At 41.6% G+C, this 18807-nt stretch overlaps 1 protein-coding gene across 1 annotated transcript in view; it reads right to left on the reverse strand.

The window, feature by feature from the left end:
• Nucleotides 1-5253: 5253 nt before the first annotated feature.
• eipr1 (EARP complex and GARP complex interacting protein 1) overlaps nt 5254-18807 on the reverse strand; it is a 66372-nt gene continuing 52818 nt past the window's right edge. Inside the window, exons 7-9 of the mRNA XM_085767724.1 lie at nt 15432-15599; nt 10019-10186; nt 5254-6417 (exon numbers count right to left, since the gene is read on the reverse strand). Of these exons, the coding sequence (XP_085623850.1) occupies nt 6243-6417; nt 10019-10186; nt 15432-15599 (511 nt within the window). The 3' untranslated portion in view covers nt 5254-6242. The remainder of the gene's footprint in view (nt 6418-10018; nt 10187-15431; nt 15600-18807) is intronic.

The following is an 18807-nucleotide window of genomic DNA, read 5'->3' on the forward strand; positions in this document are numbered from 1 at the left end:
GCACTGAATTCCTTGTGTAAAATAAAACTGTGGAAATAAATAGTAATGTATAAAACAGCTGGCAGCATCAGCATCATTTACAGAGGGGCAGAATGAATGAACAGAGAGAGCCACGCTCACTGATCTCGGCAATGTCTCCACGGTGTTTTCCTCATAGATTTGATTTTAGCTTACAACACCAGACTCCATCACTGTGCACCCACACATGAAAAGTAGATTCCAGTAATATGCACCTTTTTCCTTGGGAAAACATCCTGTTTCTCAGCCACATAAATATTTCAGTCATTTTCTCTCGGTTTCATGCGAGCGGCTTCCCAGGCGGTTGCACTGACTCACGTGATGCTGCCAGCAGCCACAACAACCCTGTCATCTCTTATTCCAGGTCGAGAGGTTCATGACCCGAGGAAGCCCTGGTTGGCAGGCACGTATAGCTCCCCTGTCATCTGACCTGCAGGTGACGCCACCCATGGTACAGCAGCACTCTCACACTATAGATCCCCGAGGAGAGCCAGAGTGGGGCAGAGAATAAGTCATGTTTACAGCTTCTAACCCCATGACATCACACAATTATCCTGGCTTCTTCCAGTTACATGTCACATTTGTATTATGCACTAGATTTATTCTCCATACTCTCGCTACAAGGAGCCTGCATGTTGTACTCTAGATCCCTGATGTGAACACAAATGTTAAATATCCCGTGAAGCAAATTTACCGTTTTGTTTACAAAACCATCATATATATAACAGAACTATTCCTGAAAATGTGTAAAGAACTTCCTAACTATGTGTTCCTGAGTGTTAAACTGAATTTCATCATTGCTGAGTTCTTCTAAATGTTTAGGGCAGGTGGGTTTTCATGCTCGATTTCAAGTTACCGCTAGTCGCACTGTCAAGCTTTTGCAATTGTGTTTTTGTTTTTTCGTGTGTGCATTTCTTGTGTCCTGCAGAAGCCAATAGGAACAAGGAAAGAGGGAGAACATCCCACATGTTGAGTTATGGCTGCCAGAGACCAAGGTCACATGTGTTAGGACTGAATCTGCATCCACCCTTTGATGTTTTATGTGAAGCAGAATTGCAGTACAGTATATGAAGAAGACTTCACATGTATTTATCAGAGTGGGGTTACTGATGTTTTACGCTGATATTATAACTGTATGGTGGCTCTATGAGCCTTTTGGGCAAATACATCTTGTTGTCTCTCACATTATTACAGTAACAGGGCAACGATATTCTGTTTCTGTTCATTTTTTGGATTAGCTGTATATATTTGAAATACACCTTTTTGTGTATTTTTCTAACGTATTAAAATATGATCATATAAAAATGCATATGTGGCACACAACGGTTGAGTCTCTGAGTCCCTGAAGGCAATGCACCCGTCACCTGAGGGGGGTTCGTCTACCTACCAGTCTCCTTCGAACAAGGAAGTGGAGCTAGAACCATTTGCTCACTTAAACAAGACAACAACAACTAGACACAAGAGGAGAGACTGAACAGAACTCAACAGTCATGGTTACATCTCTCCTTATAAAGTGTGATGTCAGTGAACAACAGTAGTGTTAATCTGATGCTCATCTGTCTGTGTGTCCTGTGGCTTTGTGCCTGAAGTGAGAGTAGAATGCAACTATTGATCGGAGTTGCTCAACACCAATGGGCAATAAGCATGTCATTCAGATGTGCATGCACCAACTGGAACTGCTGTTTGAGAGAACCAGTCAAGACAATACATGAGAGTCTAGTTAAATTTACTGTAGTCTTAGTGAATGTTTAGTTACAATTTAGGACCAATAGATGGAAAGTTTGACAACTAATTAAATATTGAATTTTCAAATACTGATTAGCCAGGCAGGCTGAGCATGCACACCCCTCAGTAAATAATAGCATTCCCGTATTCAGCCAAGCTTTAATTCACAGAGTATTTTATATTTGAAAATTGATAAAAGGAAATCTGCCACAGTGAGCAGACTTTGGGCCATTCAATTCCATAGGTGGACTGAGTCTAAGACTGACAGATGGAGCAGGGTTATTGGCAAAAACAAGTGTAAGCGTACATGATTTCCACAAATGAACCTGATCAGAAATTGCAAAGGGGATCAATAAAAAATCAATAAAGAACCAATAATAATATTGGTATAAATGAAATCCCATTCTCAGCAATAATAACTTGATAAAATCTTCATAGTTGTTGTTTGAGCTCATGCTGCTGCTCCCAGGTGGGCTAACACAGACATGAATGCAGCTTTGAAGGTGCCACATGTTATTTTTCTGTCCTTTGTTCTGAGGGTGGTGCAGAGCGACAGAGCCAGGGAGAGAGTGAGAGGACGACACAGCGACAGGCTGCAGGTCAGAGTCAAACCACTGGCTGCTGCAATTAGGACAAAGCCTAAAGAATTTAATGAATTTGTTTAGCATTCCTAAAATGAACTCCAAATACAGCTGTTGTCAAATACCTTCTGCTATGAATTTATGTTTTTAACATATTTCTATAGCATTGACCAAAAGGAGATAAATGAATGTGCAGCTATGCAGGATTTGTTATATATCCACTTAATTATCCACTTAATCCATATTAATTATTCATGATATGGTGATATAAAAGGCTTATTTCAACATTTTGGCAAATTTGCCTATCGCCATAATCCCTATAGTTTTAGCAGTACATGCAGTTCATGATACTTTTAATTGTCAGTGCAAACTGTTTTTAGATGGGTGGGGCAGAGACGTGAGCTCTGCAAGGCGCACAGTATTTCCGACTTTCCATGGAAATACCATGAGCCTCCATTATGTTAGATGAGCAGCTCACGTCTCTGTCCCGCCTATCTAAAAACAGCTTGCACCGACAATTAAAGGTAATGAACCTACTGCTAAAACTATAGGGATTATGGCGATAGAATTTGCCAAAATGTTGAAATATCCCTTTAATCTGTGATGAAGTGGCTCATACTGTATACACAGGCATTTCTTGTGTTTGGATCTTTGTGAAAGAATTAATACAAACCTCACTGGATTCTATGGCTGTAGCCTGAGTGTGTATGCTTACATTTGTATGAGGGCAAGGATGTTGGTTATGTGTCATGTATATAAACATAGCTCTGCACTGACTATCACTGCATCATACTAAGCATAATTTGATATGGGGAAGGATTCAGGAATACTAAAGAGGCGCCTTTATCGATTCACTTATACTCTGCTGTTGTTTGTCAGTGGACTGACTGATTGGTCACATTCACATGTACTATACATTGTGTACAAGGGAAGATGTCTATCTTCTTTATCTCTCAGCCATTTGTCCTTTAATACATCCTATATACACAGACAGATACTCCGTTACAGATAAGACCGTGGCACACATGATTATCACCCTCGCAGCTCTTCAGACGCTGGTGCCCAGAAGATGGTGGAAGTGTGACAATGAATGGTGCATGTGCGTGTGTCTGCAACCAGCATCACAAGTTTCAGTGATTACCTTTCAGCGCTCACCATCCCTCTGTATCTACACTCTGATCCTTCCTCTCTATAACTGACTGAAGGGTAACAAGGGCTGTGTGTGTGTGTGTGTGTGTGTGTGTGTGTGTGTGTGTGTGTGTGTGTGTGTGTGGGTGGGTGGGTGGGTGTGATTGCTCGCCTGATTAGATATCTGAATATACTCTGCATTCAGCCACAGCACTGCCTGCCCCAATTGTCATATCTTATGAAGAGTCCGTGCCCCTCCCCTCCCTTGGCACCAGTGTGCATGTGTGATTGTGTGATCCATTAAGTCAGCCTACAATGCCTGTCAATGGTAATGTAAAAAGCCTGTCAATGGTGTCTGCCATAACAGAGGCTTGGACTGTCACTATCAGCCAGCCCCAACACACACTGTACAAAGGGGGAGGAGGAGGAAGAGGAGGAGGAGGAGGAGAGAAGGTGGCGGGAGGATGGGGAAGATGGACGACAGGAAGGAGGCAGAGGAGTGAAGAGAGAGGGGAGAGAAGCCAAAAGAAAGCAGCAACGTCAACAGCAGGCAGAACAGAATCCACAGTAAGTAAGTAGTACTGTTCTACCTGGTCTGAATCAATACAGTCTTAATTTAAAGGCACATTACACACTGTTGATTCAAAATTATACATTGTTTTTACTGGACTCCTTCCAGATTATTCAGATTAGGATTACTATTACCCACATCAAATTCAGTTCACATCAGTGCTTCTTCTTATTTTTGTTTGTATTTTATTTAGCTATTATTGCTTTTATTTATTTCATTACTTATTTTTATATTTATTCCTTAACCAATTCTCTTTAACGTGGTGCTTACTTTATTTGTTGTATTGACCTCGTCTGGAGTCATTTTCTGTTTCTATTTTCATTATAGTTATGTCATGTTTTAGTTTTTTTTTTTGTTTTAAAAAGTTTATTTGTATCAGGGACAATGTACAAAATAACATTAGTCTCGAAATGAGAAGAGATGCCTTGTACCGGATTTAGCTTACTAGCTACTTTCCATCCGTAGTGCATGGTCTTGTCTACATTGATGCATCTATAACAGCTGTACATGAAGGAGCACAGTGCTAGGTGTTGGTAACCAGAAAGGGATCAGCATGGATGGTGGTGGTTTGGTAGGGGGGTTACTGTTATTATTGTCATTGTTGAAATAATGAAAATAAAAAAAGACACATTACACACTGAATCATCAATCAGCTGCTCAGGCGTGGCAACATGTTGATACGTATTTTTGTCTTAACAACAAGTGACCCTGAGAGTTCAACACAAACCCATGCAACACATCCACAACAGGCAACAACTTCAGTAAACACCGTCATCGGACTGACAAGGGGAGACTGGACAGTGACTAACTGGGCTGGGAGGCTCTTCTTGCTCAATGCTTTGTGACGTTTGAAGTTATTAAGGGCTGCACCTCATTGATAAGAGCCACCAAGATCCTGGACATAATAAAGAAGGACTGATTAATGTACCAGGTTTAGACTGAATATTGAATATGAAGGTCTGTCACGCTGTGTGGCATGTTGGGGTGGGGGCACCGTCATGTGAGGAACAGATTCTGTTTACCTGTGGACATTTAGTTTTATTTGGCTTACACTTTTTGTTATTAAAGTATATTTTTGGGCTTTTTATTGCCTTTAATCGACAGTACAGTGGAGAGAGAGACAGGAAATGGGGAGGCAGAGAGGGGGAATGACATGCAGGAAAGGGCTGCCCGATGCGGGATTCGAACCAGGGCCGCCTGCAGTGAGGAGTAGCCTCTACATGGGGCGGCATTTGGCTTAAACTTTGATTAAACTGTTTCCAATCAGATGCACAAGGGACAGGATGGAGGGAAGAAAACAATATCAAAGGAAACATGGATCAGAGAAATGCAATGTCAGTTTAGGAATTATAAACTAATAATGATGATAATTCATTTAGTTTTATGTTAAATAATGTCTAATTTTGTAGTTGAAAAACTGTGTTTACAAAGGAATGTGTGAAGTGTGCTGTGTCTTTTTAAATATCACATGGGAAATGGTGTCTGTATGGTTTATGCATTTGTCCCCTGGAATACAAAGTCATTCAGAAGACAGAGCCCTGACCTCTGTAAACTATGACGTCTTTTTTTATTTACTTTTACTATTATCTGACATTTCACTGAAAGCTGCTCTAATAAATATGTTTAAATTAACAATAAATTAAACTACAAACGAAATAATCATCAGTTTCAGGAAAACTTAAGCTAGTAAAAAAGGACTCAGGATAAAAAAGAACTTACCATAATTATCCTTGAGCACTAAGAACATTTCAGTTCATGCAAATGGTTAAGGTTTCATTAATTCCGTCTGCTTCATTCATTCAGTATTTGACTTCATCAAAGTGTTGTATCTTTAGATGTCTGCATTTTACAGTATAACCTGAACATCTAGAAATGTAAGAGCAGTAAAATGATCCACATGCTGATACTGGCACTGGGAGCTGAGTGGGGTGACAAAGAGAGTTGTCAGTGAGTGCAGGTTATTAAGACACAGTGGGTTAAGGCCAATATGAAGAAACATCCATTCTACCCAAATCACTTGTGTCCAGGAGTCTTTTCTTTGACTTGAAGTGTTAGCATATTTATTACAGATTATTTACACAACACACACTCTTCACCACTGCTGCCTCACCAACTTATAATGGAATGTCTGTGAACAGATGTGTTGTCCTCATTTCCTTTGCGCTCTTGCTGTACAAACACACACACAAACACGTTCAGGTCACCCCCCCCCCCCTTCCTCAGAGGAGGATTCGATACTTGAGGGCCCGGGGGACTCTGTTGATGACGAGGCGTCCGTCGTAGCTGAGTGAGGCAAAGAGCCAGGGGTCAGCTGACGACCACTCAGCTGCGTACACGCTGTCCTCGTGCTCCTCATAGGTGGACACCACGCTGTCCTTAAGGGGCTCCTTACACCTGGATCACACAAGCACAACACACAGAGGTGAGCTGTGGAACATGCATGTAGAAATGTATGGAGGATCTAGAGATACTAAATTGTCTAACATCAGACAGACAATATTTAATAAATGATGTAATGACACAGTTGGACAGATAAAGCTGATGTAACTCAACACACAGAGTTGGGTGAGGTCCAAAGACACAAGTATCATCAGATCACCAGTCACCAGGAGGTTGGTCACTCAGTCGGTTTCAGATGCTTGTTCTTGTTTATCTGCACTCCTGAAGAGTTTATTATAAAGACTGTAACTGCAGTACATGCACTTCTTAATGTTAATTTCACTAACATGAAAAAGTGCATGGTAGTGCAGTTACAATCATAGATTTTGTGAAAACCTCATATTTCTAATGTATGGTTACTTAAAGGGATAGTTCAACATTTTGGCAAATTGGCCCATTGCCATAATCCCTACAGTCATAGCAGTAGGTTTGTCACCTTTATTTGTCGGTGCAAGCTATTTTTAGAACAGCGGAGTGGAGCGGCGAGCTGCTCAGAGCTAAGCTACATCATCAAATACACAATCCAACAACTCCAAAACGCTCTGGTGGACAAGTTGTGACCTGCACATTCACCACGCTATGAGGTACAGTAATGACGGAACGATACGAGACGGATTCATGCAAAACTGCTGATGCGCGTTGCCTTCAGGGACAGTTTTTCATCAAGCAGTCTCTGCATTTGCCTGTAAAACAACTCTGTCTCGTAACGTTCCATTATTATCTCATAGCGTGGTGAATGTGCAGGTCACAACTTGTCCTCCAGAGCGTTGTGGAGTTGTTTGATTGTGTATTTGATGAGTTTGATGAGGGAAACCAAGAAATCCCATAGCCTCCGTAGCGTAGCTCTGAGCAGCTTGCATTTCTGACCTGGCAATAGTGATGTGTATTTACCAGCATGCTCATATGGAGGTGTATAAACGTATAATAAAATAACATGGAATAAGATCAAGTGAAATTGCCTAGTACAAAACAGAATAATGACCCTCTGGTTACAATGTCAATCTACTAGTGGACAAAAACTGCACAGGATACAGTGGTTGATTGTATCAGTTTGTCTCCTTTGCTCTGTGCATTCAGAACATGAACAGCAGCCTCTTCAGTGGAGAGACAGTTGTACCGCTGCCACAACAATGTGACAATTTCAGAATTATGATGTAGCATTATTGTCTTCTCAAATTTCCCCCAAACCTATTGCTGCAAGTAGTCCTGAGGGGAAAACACTGTCATACATATTTGGATTTATTTTACACATTAACTAGTTCACCTCGATAGTAGCTGCTCTCTCTGGGCTGCAGCCTCAGATAAAAACACTGCATGTGCTCTGCTCATATAGACTGATTGTGGAAGAAAGAATAATAGGATATGCTGTATGAGAATGGAAGGAAGTATCCTGGGTTGCAACAGTTGTGTAATGTGAGATGTCTTCTGCTCATCATGTTATATGGAGTAGTTACTGTAGCCTTCCTGCCTGTTTAAAGCAGTCTGCTGTTACATGATTGGCTGAATAGGTTGGTGAGTTTATTTGTAATACATTTTAATTAACCAGGGAATACTTCCTCTGTTTCATGAGAATTAAGAGCAGTAACCTGTTTTATTATTGATTAGTGGCTGATATTTGAAGGCTGCGTTTGTTTGAGGGGTAAATGTAAAACCCTGGAGGAAAACAGAAATAAAAAAATAAAATAGTTACCAATATGAAACTGAAACCCTCAATTTTTCTCAAAAATGTTTGTTTGACTATTTGTTTTTGAAAATCTTCATGAAGGCTGAGAATGGCTCCACGCTGAATAACCTCCAGTTTTAAAGACAGGGTGTTTGCAACATTCATTTAAAGTGCTTAAATGAAAATGCTCTGGCTCAGTGTCTGACTTGCAGTTAGAGGTTGTGTGAGTGTGAGAGTGTGTGACAGCGGAGAGGAACACACTGATGTCTCTGGATGGAGATGTGCTTATGACTTTATAGAAAATGATAAAGAGGCTACAGTTTCTTTTGGTGGTGGTGTTCAGCTGATCATTAATACTGATTAAATCCTGTACTGACACAATTACACTGAAGTCATCCTCAATATGAGTTTTTACATTGATGTCTACCGTGTACAGGCTACTTTTCTTTTCTCTGCATGCTCAGCTTTTCAGACCTGGACATACTTTCTAAAGGTGTGTGTTTCTTGCATTTGCCTCGCGTGTGTCACAACAGTTTTTGTAATTCCACAGAATATGTAGAGTCTAATCCAGTGGCCTGTGTTGGAGTAACACCCGTTGGCTTTTCCTTTGGTTTCTCACCAATCTGTGCATTAACATCACTCCAAGGTTAAATCAATAATTGATAAACAGCCTGAAAAGAAATAAAAAATATATAAGTTTTAAGAAGAACACAAATCGAAGTTTGCTTTATTTGTGCTCCTTAAAAATAATCATCATCATCCTCAAATTGAAGTGAATTGTTGCATTTTAAAAGCAAGTCCAAGCAGTGGAGGACTTCAGTGCATGGTGTTCAGGTACTGTGGAGTGGATGTGTACTGTACGTACAAGAGGGGTCAATAACTATAGTGGAAGGGTTAAAACTGGAGCTGAGTGCTGGTGATTAGGAAGAAGAGTTGATAATTGTGGATGAGAGTCTGTCATTGAGTGTAGGAGCTGGTAGTTATGGTGGAGAGGGGGAATGGGACCATGGTGGATGAAGGACAGTGGCAGGTTTGGAAAGCACTGAATAGTAACCATTACAGATGATATCCCTGCAATTTGAAAAAATCAACTCTGAATGCAATAGACAGAAACTCCTCAAGTATTTTCACAGCGACTTATTTGCTTTTTTTTTTCCTCTCTCATTCTAAATGTCAAAGTGTGTGGATGTGAAAAAGCAGTTGGTTTTGATCTGAGGACTTATATCAAATGAACAGTTCAAATACAGCATCTTTTTCCAAACACTTATCTCCCACTTTGTGTCATTAGGCTTCTTGTAGCTTTTCAGAAATGTAAGAACAGTATCATAATAATAAAAAAACTGATACAGTTGATTGACTGTACTTAACTGTGCATCTTCCTCGGAAAGGTGGGCTTCACTGGGTTAAATGGACAAACCCTCTCACCACCAGAAACAACGTTATTTTCATATTTTGCTTTTCATGTTAGACAATAAATCATAATCATCAGTGAACCACATCGCTCATTACATCTTTTTTTGGCTGCACATCTGACACACTGCTTAGTCCATAGTGACAAAGGATAAATAGGACACAGGAGCCAGGACCAACCCATTTTTTAAATTTCTTTTACCACAACAATAATGAAAGTGATGCAAATTCTGATGGACAGAATGTCAGGAATGTAGGAATATCCCATGATAAAATCAGCAGCTGAAAAGGCTGATTTGGTTTGATTTTGGTTTTTGGTTTAAATCAATAAACTGGTAAAGAGGTCAGAGAGGTAGGGGCCTGCCAGACCTGCTGCAGTGTGATAAACCATATTGAAATAGCAATGACCATCTATGAAGCTGAGCTGACCACATTCACACATCTCTGTGGAGCTTTTCTTTGTCCTGTCCATGTGGCTCTTACTTGTCGTCCTGGTGGTTGTCCTCCCCCTCGCTGAGCTCCTCGTCGTCCACTAAGTGTCCGAATGGCTCCGAGGAGATGGACACCATGTTGGAGAGGATGAGGCGACTGTCACTGCTGGCGGTCAACACCAGCTGGTCGTGGCTGTGGTTGTAGCGGACGCTCCACACCCTGGGATGGAGCAACAAGAACTGGTCAGGACACTCACATTCATTTAACAATGCAGCAATGAAGCAGCCATCCATCTATGTTCCATTGTTCAGAAAGGGTTGCAGAATGCAGCCATTCACACACACTCATATAGGCAGACCACACACACACGCACACACACACACACACACACACACACACACACACACACACACACACACACACACACACACACACACACGCACACACACACACCCTTGTAATGCTATCTTTGTGAGGACACTTATTGACATAATGTATTCCCTAGCCTCTTACCCTTACCTTAACCATCCAAAACAAATACCTAACCTTAACCATTACTCTTAAAGCAGAAGTAAGCGATCCGGTCGTTTTGGCTAACTTCCTGTCAGCCGATGGAGTTAGCAGTCCCCGCCCTCGTCCCTACGTCACCAGAGACGACCGCCCCTTTATGCCGTTCTCTCTCCTCATTGGATAAAGGTTGTAGGATACAAGGAAAGTTTTCTCCTCGGCTTACAGCAGAGCAAACTGACTGACAGACCTGTGTTTCAGACCAAACACTCTATAGAAGTGATTGCTGTCGGAAGATATAACTATTTAAGACTTGTATTAAAGCAGAAGTAAGCGATCCGGTCTTTTTGGCTAATGCTGCGTTCGAGGCAGGCTTTTGAAACCGTAAATTACAGCTTCAAGTCACAACTTACGACTTTGTAGCGTTCCAGGCAACCCACTCGTGTTTTTCCGACCTGTTTTACCGGTGAAAGTGCACTATAACGGCCACTCGTAACTTCCGACCTGTGAACTCGTACCAGATCGAACTGGTACGACTTCACAGGTCGGAAAAACACGAGTTACGAGTTGCCTTGAACGCACCATAACAGTCCTCGTCCCTACATCACCACATTCACGGCATCCCTTGGCTGCACACACAGCCCTGCATGCCGTTCTCTCTCCTCATTGGATAAAAACTGTAGGATACGAGAAAAGTTTTCTCCTCGGCTCAGAGCAGAGCAGAGGGACTGAGAGACTCGTGTTTCGGTCAAAACACTCTATGTAAGTGATTACTGTCGGAAGATATAACTATTTAACACTTATATTAACACAAATATATCACTTACTTCTGCTTTAACACAAATATTCTGCTTACTTCTGCTTTAACCTAACTTAAACCTAATTATAACCTAAACAGCCCTTGGACAAATTCTTTCCGGTCCTCACAACGTAGTAAGTACAATAACACACACACAGTTTGTGCCAAAACAAATCATGCAGATAATGCAGAGTTCTCATGTTAGGATTGGTAGCAGTGTATACTGATCGCCTGTGTTGTGCTCTCTGATTCCAGTCATAGGGAGAATATTCTATATTTGGGCTTCCTTCACGTGTGTTGATGATTATCATCATAAACTACCTGATCCAGGTTTTAGTTCTTGCTCACTTTCACTTATTTTTCAATCCAGCTGTTTCACCTTTCCCTCATTCATTTCTTCAACTCATCCCCCTCTTTCTATTCTCTGATTGTCAACACTCTGTCCTCCCTCTCTCTCTCTATCTCTCTCTCTCTTTCTTTTTCATCCTCTTTCTCTCTCTCTCCCTTTGTGTTCGTCAATGTCACTCCTCTCTCTCTCTCTCTCTCTCTCTCTCTCTCTCTCTCTCTCTCTCTCTCTAAGCCCCGGGCACAGCTCAGAGTGCGGTCCCAGTTCCCTCACAGGGAGGGATTGAGGGATAACCAAGGCTGTTGACAGAAAATCAGCCTTGGCCACGCCGTTCCCTGCGCTCCTCTAATCCGCTTCCCTGCTAAAAAATAGTCCCTAATACCCCCAGCAGCCCTGAGGCCATATCCTGGCTGTGCGCCGAAAAATGAGCATGCACAATAAACACACACGCACTCACACTCACACACAAACTCAGGGAAACACCTACACACGTACGCATCACACTAAAGATAAGTGTACACACTGGACAAACACACAGTCATTTCTATAATGCATATGCATTACAAAAATGCTTGAATGCACCCAAATGCACATAGCCACACATCCAGATAAAAAGAGTGTGCTTGAAAAAACACAGATTAGGTGATTAAACGCGCGCACACACACACACACACACACACACACACACACACACACACACACACACACACACACACTCTGAAGCCGGCGTTATCTCTAAAAGAAAGATAGACTTGGCAACCATATCCATAACTGTAGATCACTGCAGATAACAGACGTGTGTGTGTGTGTGTGTGTGTGTGTGTGTGTGTGTGTGTGTGTGTGTGTGTGTGTGTGCGCCTTTATCAGGTGAGGATTGGTGTGCTGCAGCAGTAGCCCAGTTTGGCTCGCAGACACACTGATCATCTATTCAGCTCACAGAGGAGAGAGAGTGTGTGTCCTCCATGCATACACACTTGAGGGCTTGGCTGTGCCTGAAGCTGCACAGCAGACAGTCCACAGCAGGACTCAACCCTCACCGACTCAGTCCTCACCCTATTTAATTAGTACTTAGTGTATTACTACTTTCTATTGCACCATCAGTAGTTAGAGCATTTCATTAGTTAGGAGATAAATCCATTAATAAAACTAGAAACCAATCAACAGTGAAGTTGACAGAGTCATCATGTTTATCATTAGTGTTAAGAGTGTTTTCCTGAATGTGCCTGAATTATCCTCCAGTGCTAAGTAAGAGGCATTGTGGCCATTATGCAAATACATTTCTGTCTTATTCAAATGGTCAAATTTTGAATTTGAAATGAAATGATGAATGCTTTAAAGCTACTTTGTGTAGGAATTCCTCCATCTAGCGTTGCGGTGGTATATCTCAAGCAACTCAATCGTATTTTTCCTGCTGCATTCACATGAAATTGGGCAGACGGCAGACAGACGACAGCCGCTGCACGTAACGGCATAAACAAGCCTCTATATAAACAAGTGGTCCGTCAGCACGAGGCAAAACAATACACATGACAATATGTTGTCATGGCGATGTCGTATTGTTTACCTGACCCACGTTTTACCGGCTTTCTCTCGACTTGTGTGACTAAAATGACATCTGGTTTGTTACCGACGGCCGTCTGCCCGACTGCAGGTGAATGCAGCATCAGTGTTAACGCTCCATTCCTCCTCACTGCGTTACCGCGGTGACTATTCACAGACGCCACCTCGACCTGAGCCGGTGTGTTTCCGTGGTTTCCTACCGTCACGCTGCCACTGAACGTAAAAACTTGGCGACACGACATGGCAGCCAGCACCGAGCTTAACCGCTCCATGTAGATATGAATGATATGAACGGCTAATTCAGAGCTGAAAGGAACACTTCAGTTTGTTGATGGGGAGGATTATTGATTAATGAAAAACATACTTTTGAACCAAATAATCGATTTTCCTGAATAGATAACAGGAGAATTTACACAATGCGCCTTTAAAAATGTTTTTTTTTCTTTTCAATATATAAATGCACAACCATAAAGATTTAAGATAAAATGTTACAGTGTCTTATAATTCATCAACTAAGAATCTATAATACACATGAGGTTTACTGTGAAGCGTAGTGTATTGTCATACTTCCTGTGGTATCTGGCCATCAAGATTGGACTTCATCTGACTTCTAAAACAACACTTTAAAATTATAATTTAAAAATGAAAGCTGCTAGCCCTCACACTCCCTCCTTGTCCACAAACAGTGACTCCAGCGCTGCACTGTGAGATGCAGCCATCTTGGACAAAACACAAGATTCAGGCAGGTCAGAGGAGCAGCTACAGCTGCAGCCAACATCTCATCTCACAGCCAAAACTCTGGCTCATGACCTGGACTATTGAACTGTATTGTTTATTATTAATCCATCTGTGAACAACATACTGTGAACTGTTTTCATATGGGTCATTTCAGTTCAGGTTCAGCTCAGTCAGGTTTGTGGATTATTCAGATAATGTTTCTCATGACAGATTATTTTGTAATTTTTTACATCTTGTCCCAGATGCACAACACGGGCAAAGGTAGCTTCTACTGCAGAGGGTTCCTGCAGGGTTTTAGAGAGGGGCAGCAGGACTGGGTTCTATTTAGCCACAACAGTGTTCATGAGATTGGACCTTTTCAACAACACAAAGTCTGAGGAATACTGATGCTTATAATGGCATTATAATGACAGGATGCCGAGGCTCATAAGCCACAGGTTTAGATGCAATACAGTCACTATGGTCAACCTGTGTGTAGGGCCTCAGGTTTGGAGCTGCATTTTGAGCAATATGTACAATTTACGCAATTGATGCACTGTGCAACACAAGAGAGTAATGAGAGCTCTGAGACCACACATGTCACTACAATGATTGACAGCAATCAACATCTGACCAATCAGTGGCCAGAGGCTGCAGGTGCAGAGAAGGAGTCAGAGACATCACCAATCAGGAGCAACAAGAGAGAAGCTCTCACCTCACTTGAAAGTGGATATGTTGTTGACAATAAAATGTAAAACTTTGTCCACATGAGCACCTTTTGAAAAAATAAATTAACTAGAAATTCTGCTTAAGGCCCCAGTTTGGCTCTGACTAGCAGCTTTACTTAGTACTGCAAAAACCCACATTTTCTCCTTTACTGCAATATCAGCTTCACTGCTGAGGAAAATACCAGACTGAACAATCACAATCCTCAACAGAACCTTCTGCAGATACAATTAATCTATCAAGGCTTGGATTATTTTGATCTGATCTCATAACAAGGCCTTGGTGGTTGCACCAGTCAGTGGACTTCCCTGAACTAAGTGAGGCATTCCACCACTCTGCAGCCGTAGGTTTTTGCTTTATTTCATTTAAAAATGGTTCTGGCTCACAAAGCTGCTGCAGCAACATTGACCAGGGGGCGAAATAGAGAGAGAGAGAGAGAGAGAGAGAGAGAGAGAGAGAGAGAGAGAGAGAGAGAGAGAGAGAGATTTTTTTTTTCTTTTTTCTTTTTTTGAACCAATTTGAATTTTTGTTGAGTTGAAAATAATCCATCAAGCCCAACTCAAGCCCAGTAGGGGTCAGATTACTGTAGAGAATAAATATCTCGCTTCACAAAAACTAAGGTCCTAAAACCCCAAAGCACCCGGTCAGAGTAATTTAGTGTTTCAACACTAACCTCCTGCTTTAACAGAAAATGCTGATTAATTCATGTCTTGAAAATGGCTGACAGCAGGTCCTGATTTAGCACGACGCCTCACCAGGACGGACGTTTGTCCTCAGCCCCGTCCCCAGCCCCTCTACAGTTCACCAACCAGTGTGAGTGCTCCTCCAGGGTCTTGACAGGCTCCTGGACGTTGCGGACGTCCCAGAACTTGACCTTGCAGTCATCTCCGCAGCTGGCCAGATAGTACTGGCGGTTGGGGTTAAAGTCCAGGTCACGCACCAGCTGGCCATGGGCGTTCTCTATACAGTAGATCTGACTGCAGAGGGGAGAGACACAGAGAAGAGATTGGGTTGATTAAAACAGGGAGAGGCCAGAGGAGAGGGAGAGAAAAGAATTAGGATGGAGGGATAAGAATGAGGGGAAGCAGCCAGACAGCTGGGGACAGAAATGACATGAGCGAGGTATAGAAGAGAGCGCATAGAGAGAGGTGTGGGTGTGGGTGGGGGGGTAGGACAGAACAACAAAGGAAGATATGAGAGAGAGAGGATGATTCACAGGGTCCCAGACTGAATCAAAGCCTCCTCTGTGGCTGTGTCTGTCAGTGAAGGCCAGGCTCAATAAAGCAGCCGACACGGACAGTGGTAAATTATGAAGGTAACCTCATAACCACACAGCCTTGAGTTCCTGCAAAAGTTAACACAACCACACAATGGACCAGGAATTGCATTGTGTCTTTCTGGCTATTTACGTATTTCATCTCGCCTATATCCATACATACATTCTCTTCAGCTGACTAATCTCCCCTTCAATGTGTAGAGAATAATACTGCCTCTCTTTGTTTGCTTCCCTGTTCCTTGATGCAATTAGACATTTCAAGCTGCAAACGAGACAGTCAAACAGCAAAATATGAGGGATGATGTTCAAAACTCTGTAAGTTCCCTCAACTCCATGGAGCAACTCAACTCTTTGTCTAGCCCATAAACTCTGCTGTCATCAACCTTGGTTCCATACACAGCTTGAAGATATTGTCAGTAGAAACATCTGATTGGCCCAGTGCAAGTCACCTACTCTGTTCCACTGTAAGACACAGACTACACTACAGACCAAATGGTGAGGAAATTCAATGTCTTCTAAAATTTCACACATTTAATTTGTTAACATTCATTTATGTTCATTTATCAAATGTTGCTGAATTTTGTCCAAAATAAGCCCAAATAATTACAATGTATATTATAATAATATTATTACCATGGAAGCAGGGCTGAACTAAACACGCTGTCAGTGAGTATGAACGGATACTTATGAGATCAAAGCAATGAGATGCTGCCCCCAATGAGAGGGTGGTAGTCTGTGTGTATTTTCCTCAGTGATGTGAGACTGGAAAAACATACAACAAAAACAATACATTTTTGTTGTTCTTTTCATTGTTTGTTGTTTTAATAAAAAAATGAGAGTCAAAGTTTTGTGTGCCAGGAAATATAACAAGAGATTGTCCAGATCAGATATGATAAGGGGCCACTGGTCTGTCCTCAGTGACCAACATGCAACACGCTACTTGGAAATGAAACATGATTTACCAGAGACAAGCTAAAGTACAAGTTATTTACTGAAGCAGAGGCTTGTGAAGTTTAGCCTACCTGCTGTTTTTTACTACAAGAGCAGCAATTTGTGTCAACATGTATCTGTCTGTTAAAACAAAAGCAGAAGATGCTGAAAAGTTTTTGTGCTTTTTATTATTACTTTCATAAGCATGCCTTCTATTTTTTTAAACCCCACAAATACAGGACAGGAGATCCCAGATACAGTACAGTATTCCTAACACTTAAAAAGTTGAATCCTTTGCATAGATGAGTGTTTTTGTGCAGGAATGCACAAACATGTCACCACAGTCATCATGGCAGCTTGTTTACTTCTCCGATTCCTCTACATGCGGCAAAATATCTTGTTATGTTGTATGAAAAATGTGATTCTTGCATGAGCAGTCCTTCTCCATGTGTTATAATGTGACTGAATGTAAATTAATGATTCAGTTGTTAACACCAGTACTTGCTAGCTGTCTTGTTGCCTTCAAATACTCTTGTACATAAAAAGAAATGAACTGGGGGTCAGGGAATGGAAAATCATTTGAATCAACTGGTAATTAATTGGATCTAGACCTCTGCCTGCACCATTACTGCAACATGAGACTGTGTAAAAGAAGCACTTCTCTTCTTCGGGACCATTTCCTCTCCAGACTAGCCTAGCAGAAGCTCAGTTCGGCACTGATTTGTTCAGCGGAGTGGAAAGCCACAGTGCTATTGCCCAGCTGGATGCCAACAGCAGCTAGCCAGCTAGCTAGTCACCCTGCTGATCATGTTAGGCAATTAACATGCTAATTAAAAATCTCATTAAAATAAGGGAGGTATAAGAGAATGACCTGGGGCAGACTGCTGGGCTTCAATTAGGTCAAGACAACTCTGGGACTGTGTGACTCTCTGTATATGTGTGTGTGTGTGTGTGTGTGTGTGTGTGTGTGTGTGTGTTCCTCCCACTAGACCGTGGCATTGGGGCTGTCCTATGGAGCATGACAGAAAATGTCAAATAACAAGTAAAAGCTTCCACTGAAAACAGAGTTTTGATGGAGCTAAGAGAGAGCATTCAAAATAATGTACTTTCTACAAATAAGTTGCTCATACATTGTTAACAGGTTTGTAACTGTGCTGCTCTCTATCAAAAGTAGCACTTTGTACACACCTACAAATCGCTTCACAGGCCCTGTTGTGTCTCTATGCAGGAGCTCCACAGAATGTGTGCACAGTGTTACTGTAGATATGGTGGCAGCTTGAGAATCAAAAAGACACAAAAAAACAAAGAAATGTATTCTCAGTTGATTAGTTTTCACACTGGCAGTGGTTATTGTTTGACTGATGTCTGAACATTTGACTTATTTTTCAAAGACTGCATTAAAGTATTGCTGAGTGGTTGGATTATATGATTTTGAGACAACATAAACTTGTCAGAGTTTTAGTGTTTATATAATGGTAGCAATTAAACCAAAATAAAAATGTTTCCTTTTGATAGATGGATCTGTTATGAACCCAGTATTATGGACGTATTATTATAGATATGTCTAATGAATTCAAGCCACTGTCTGTGCTCACCTGAAAACCATTTATGAGTTGTGACACTTGAACGTCACTCTACAACTGCATGTGACTGGCAGGTGGAGCGATGACTAAAAGACCTTATCCATCACTTTTTGTCCAAAGTTTCTGACCAAGATTCTTCATGCATGTAATATCAATAATCCATCAATAAGTACTGGATCAAGACTTCTTAGGTTAAATCCTCAACCCAAACAAATCTGGGGGTTTGGAAAGATTCTGGTGTGATGCTGTATCGTTCCACTGTGGGCAATAAAAAGGACTGTCCTATGGCTTTATTGGACTAAGAGGATTTTCACAACAAGTTGATGTACACTGATCTGTCTTTTTTCTTCTTCTTTTCTAGTAGTAGATTCCTGTCTGCTCCTACTCTCAATTAAG

The sequence above is a fragment of the Trachurus japonicus genome, chromosome 22 (genome assembly GCF_045865225.1).
Source record: "Trachurus japonicus isolate A0001 chromosome 22, Traja_1.0".
In the NCBI taxonomy this organism is placed as follows: domain Eukaryota; kingdom Metazoa; phylum Chordata; class Actinopteri; order Carangiformes; family Carangidae; genus Trachurus; species Trachurus japonicus.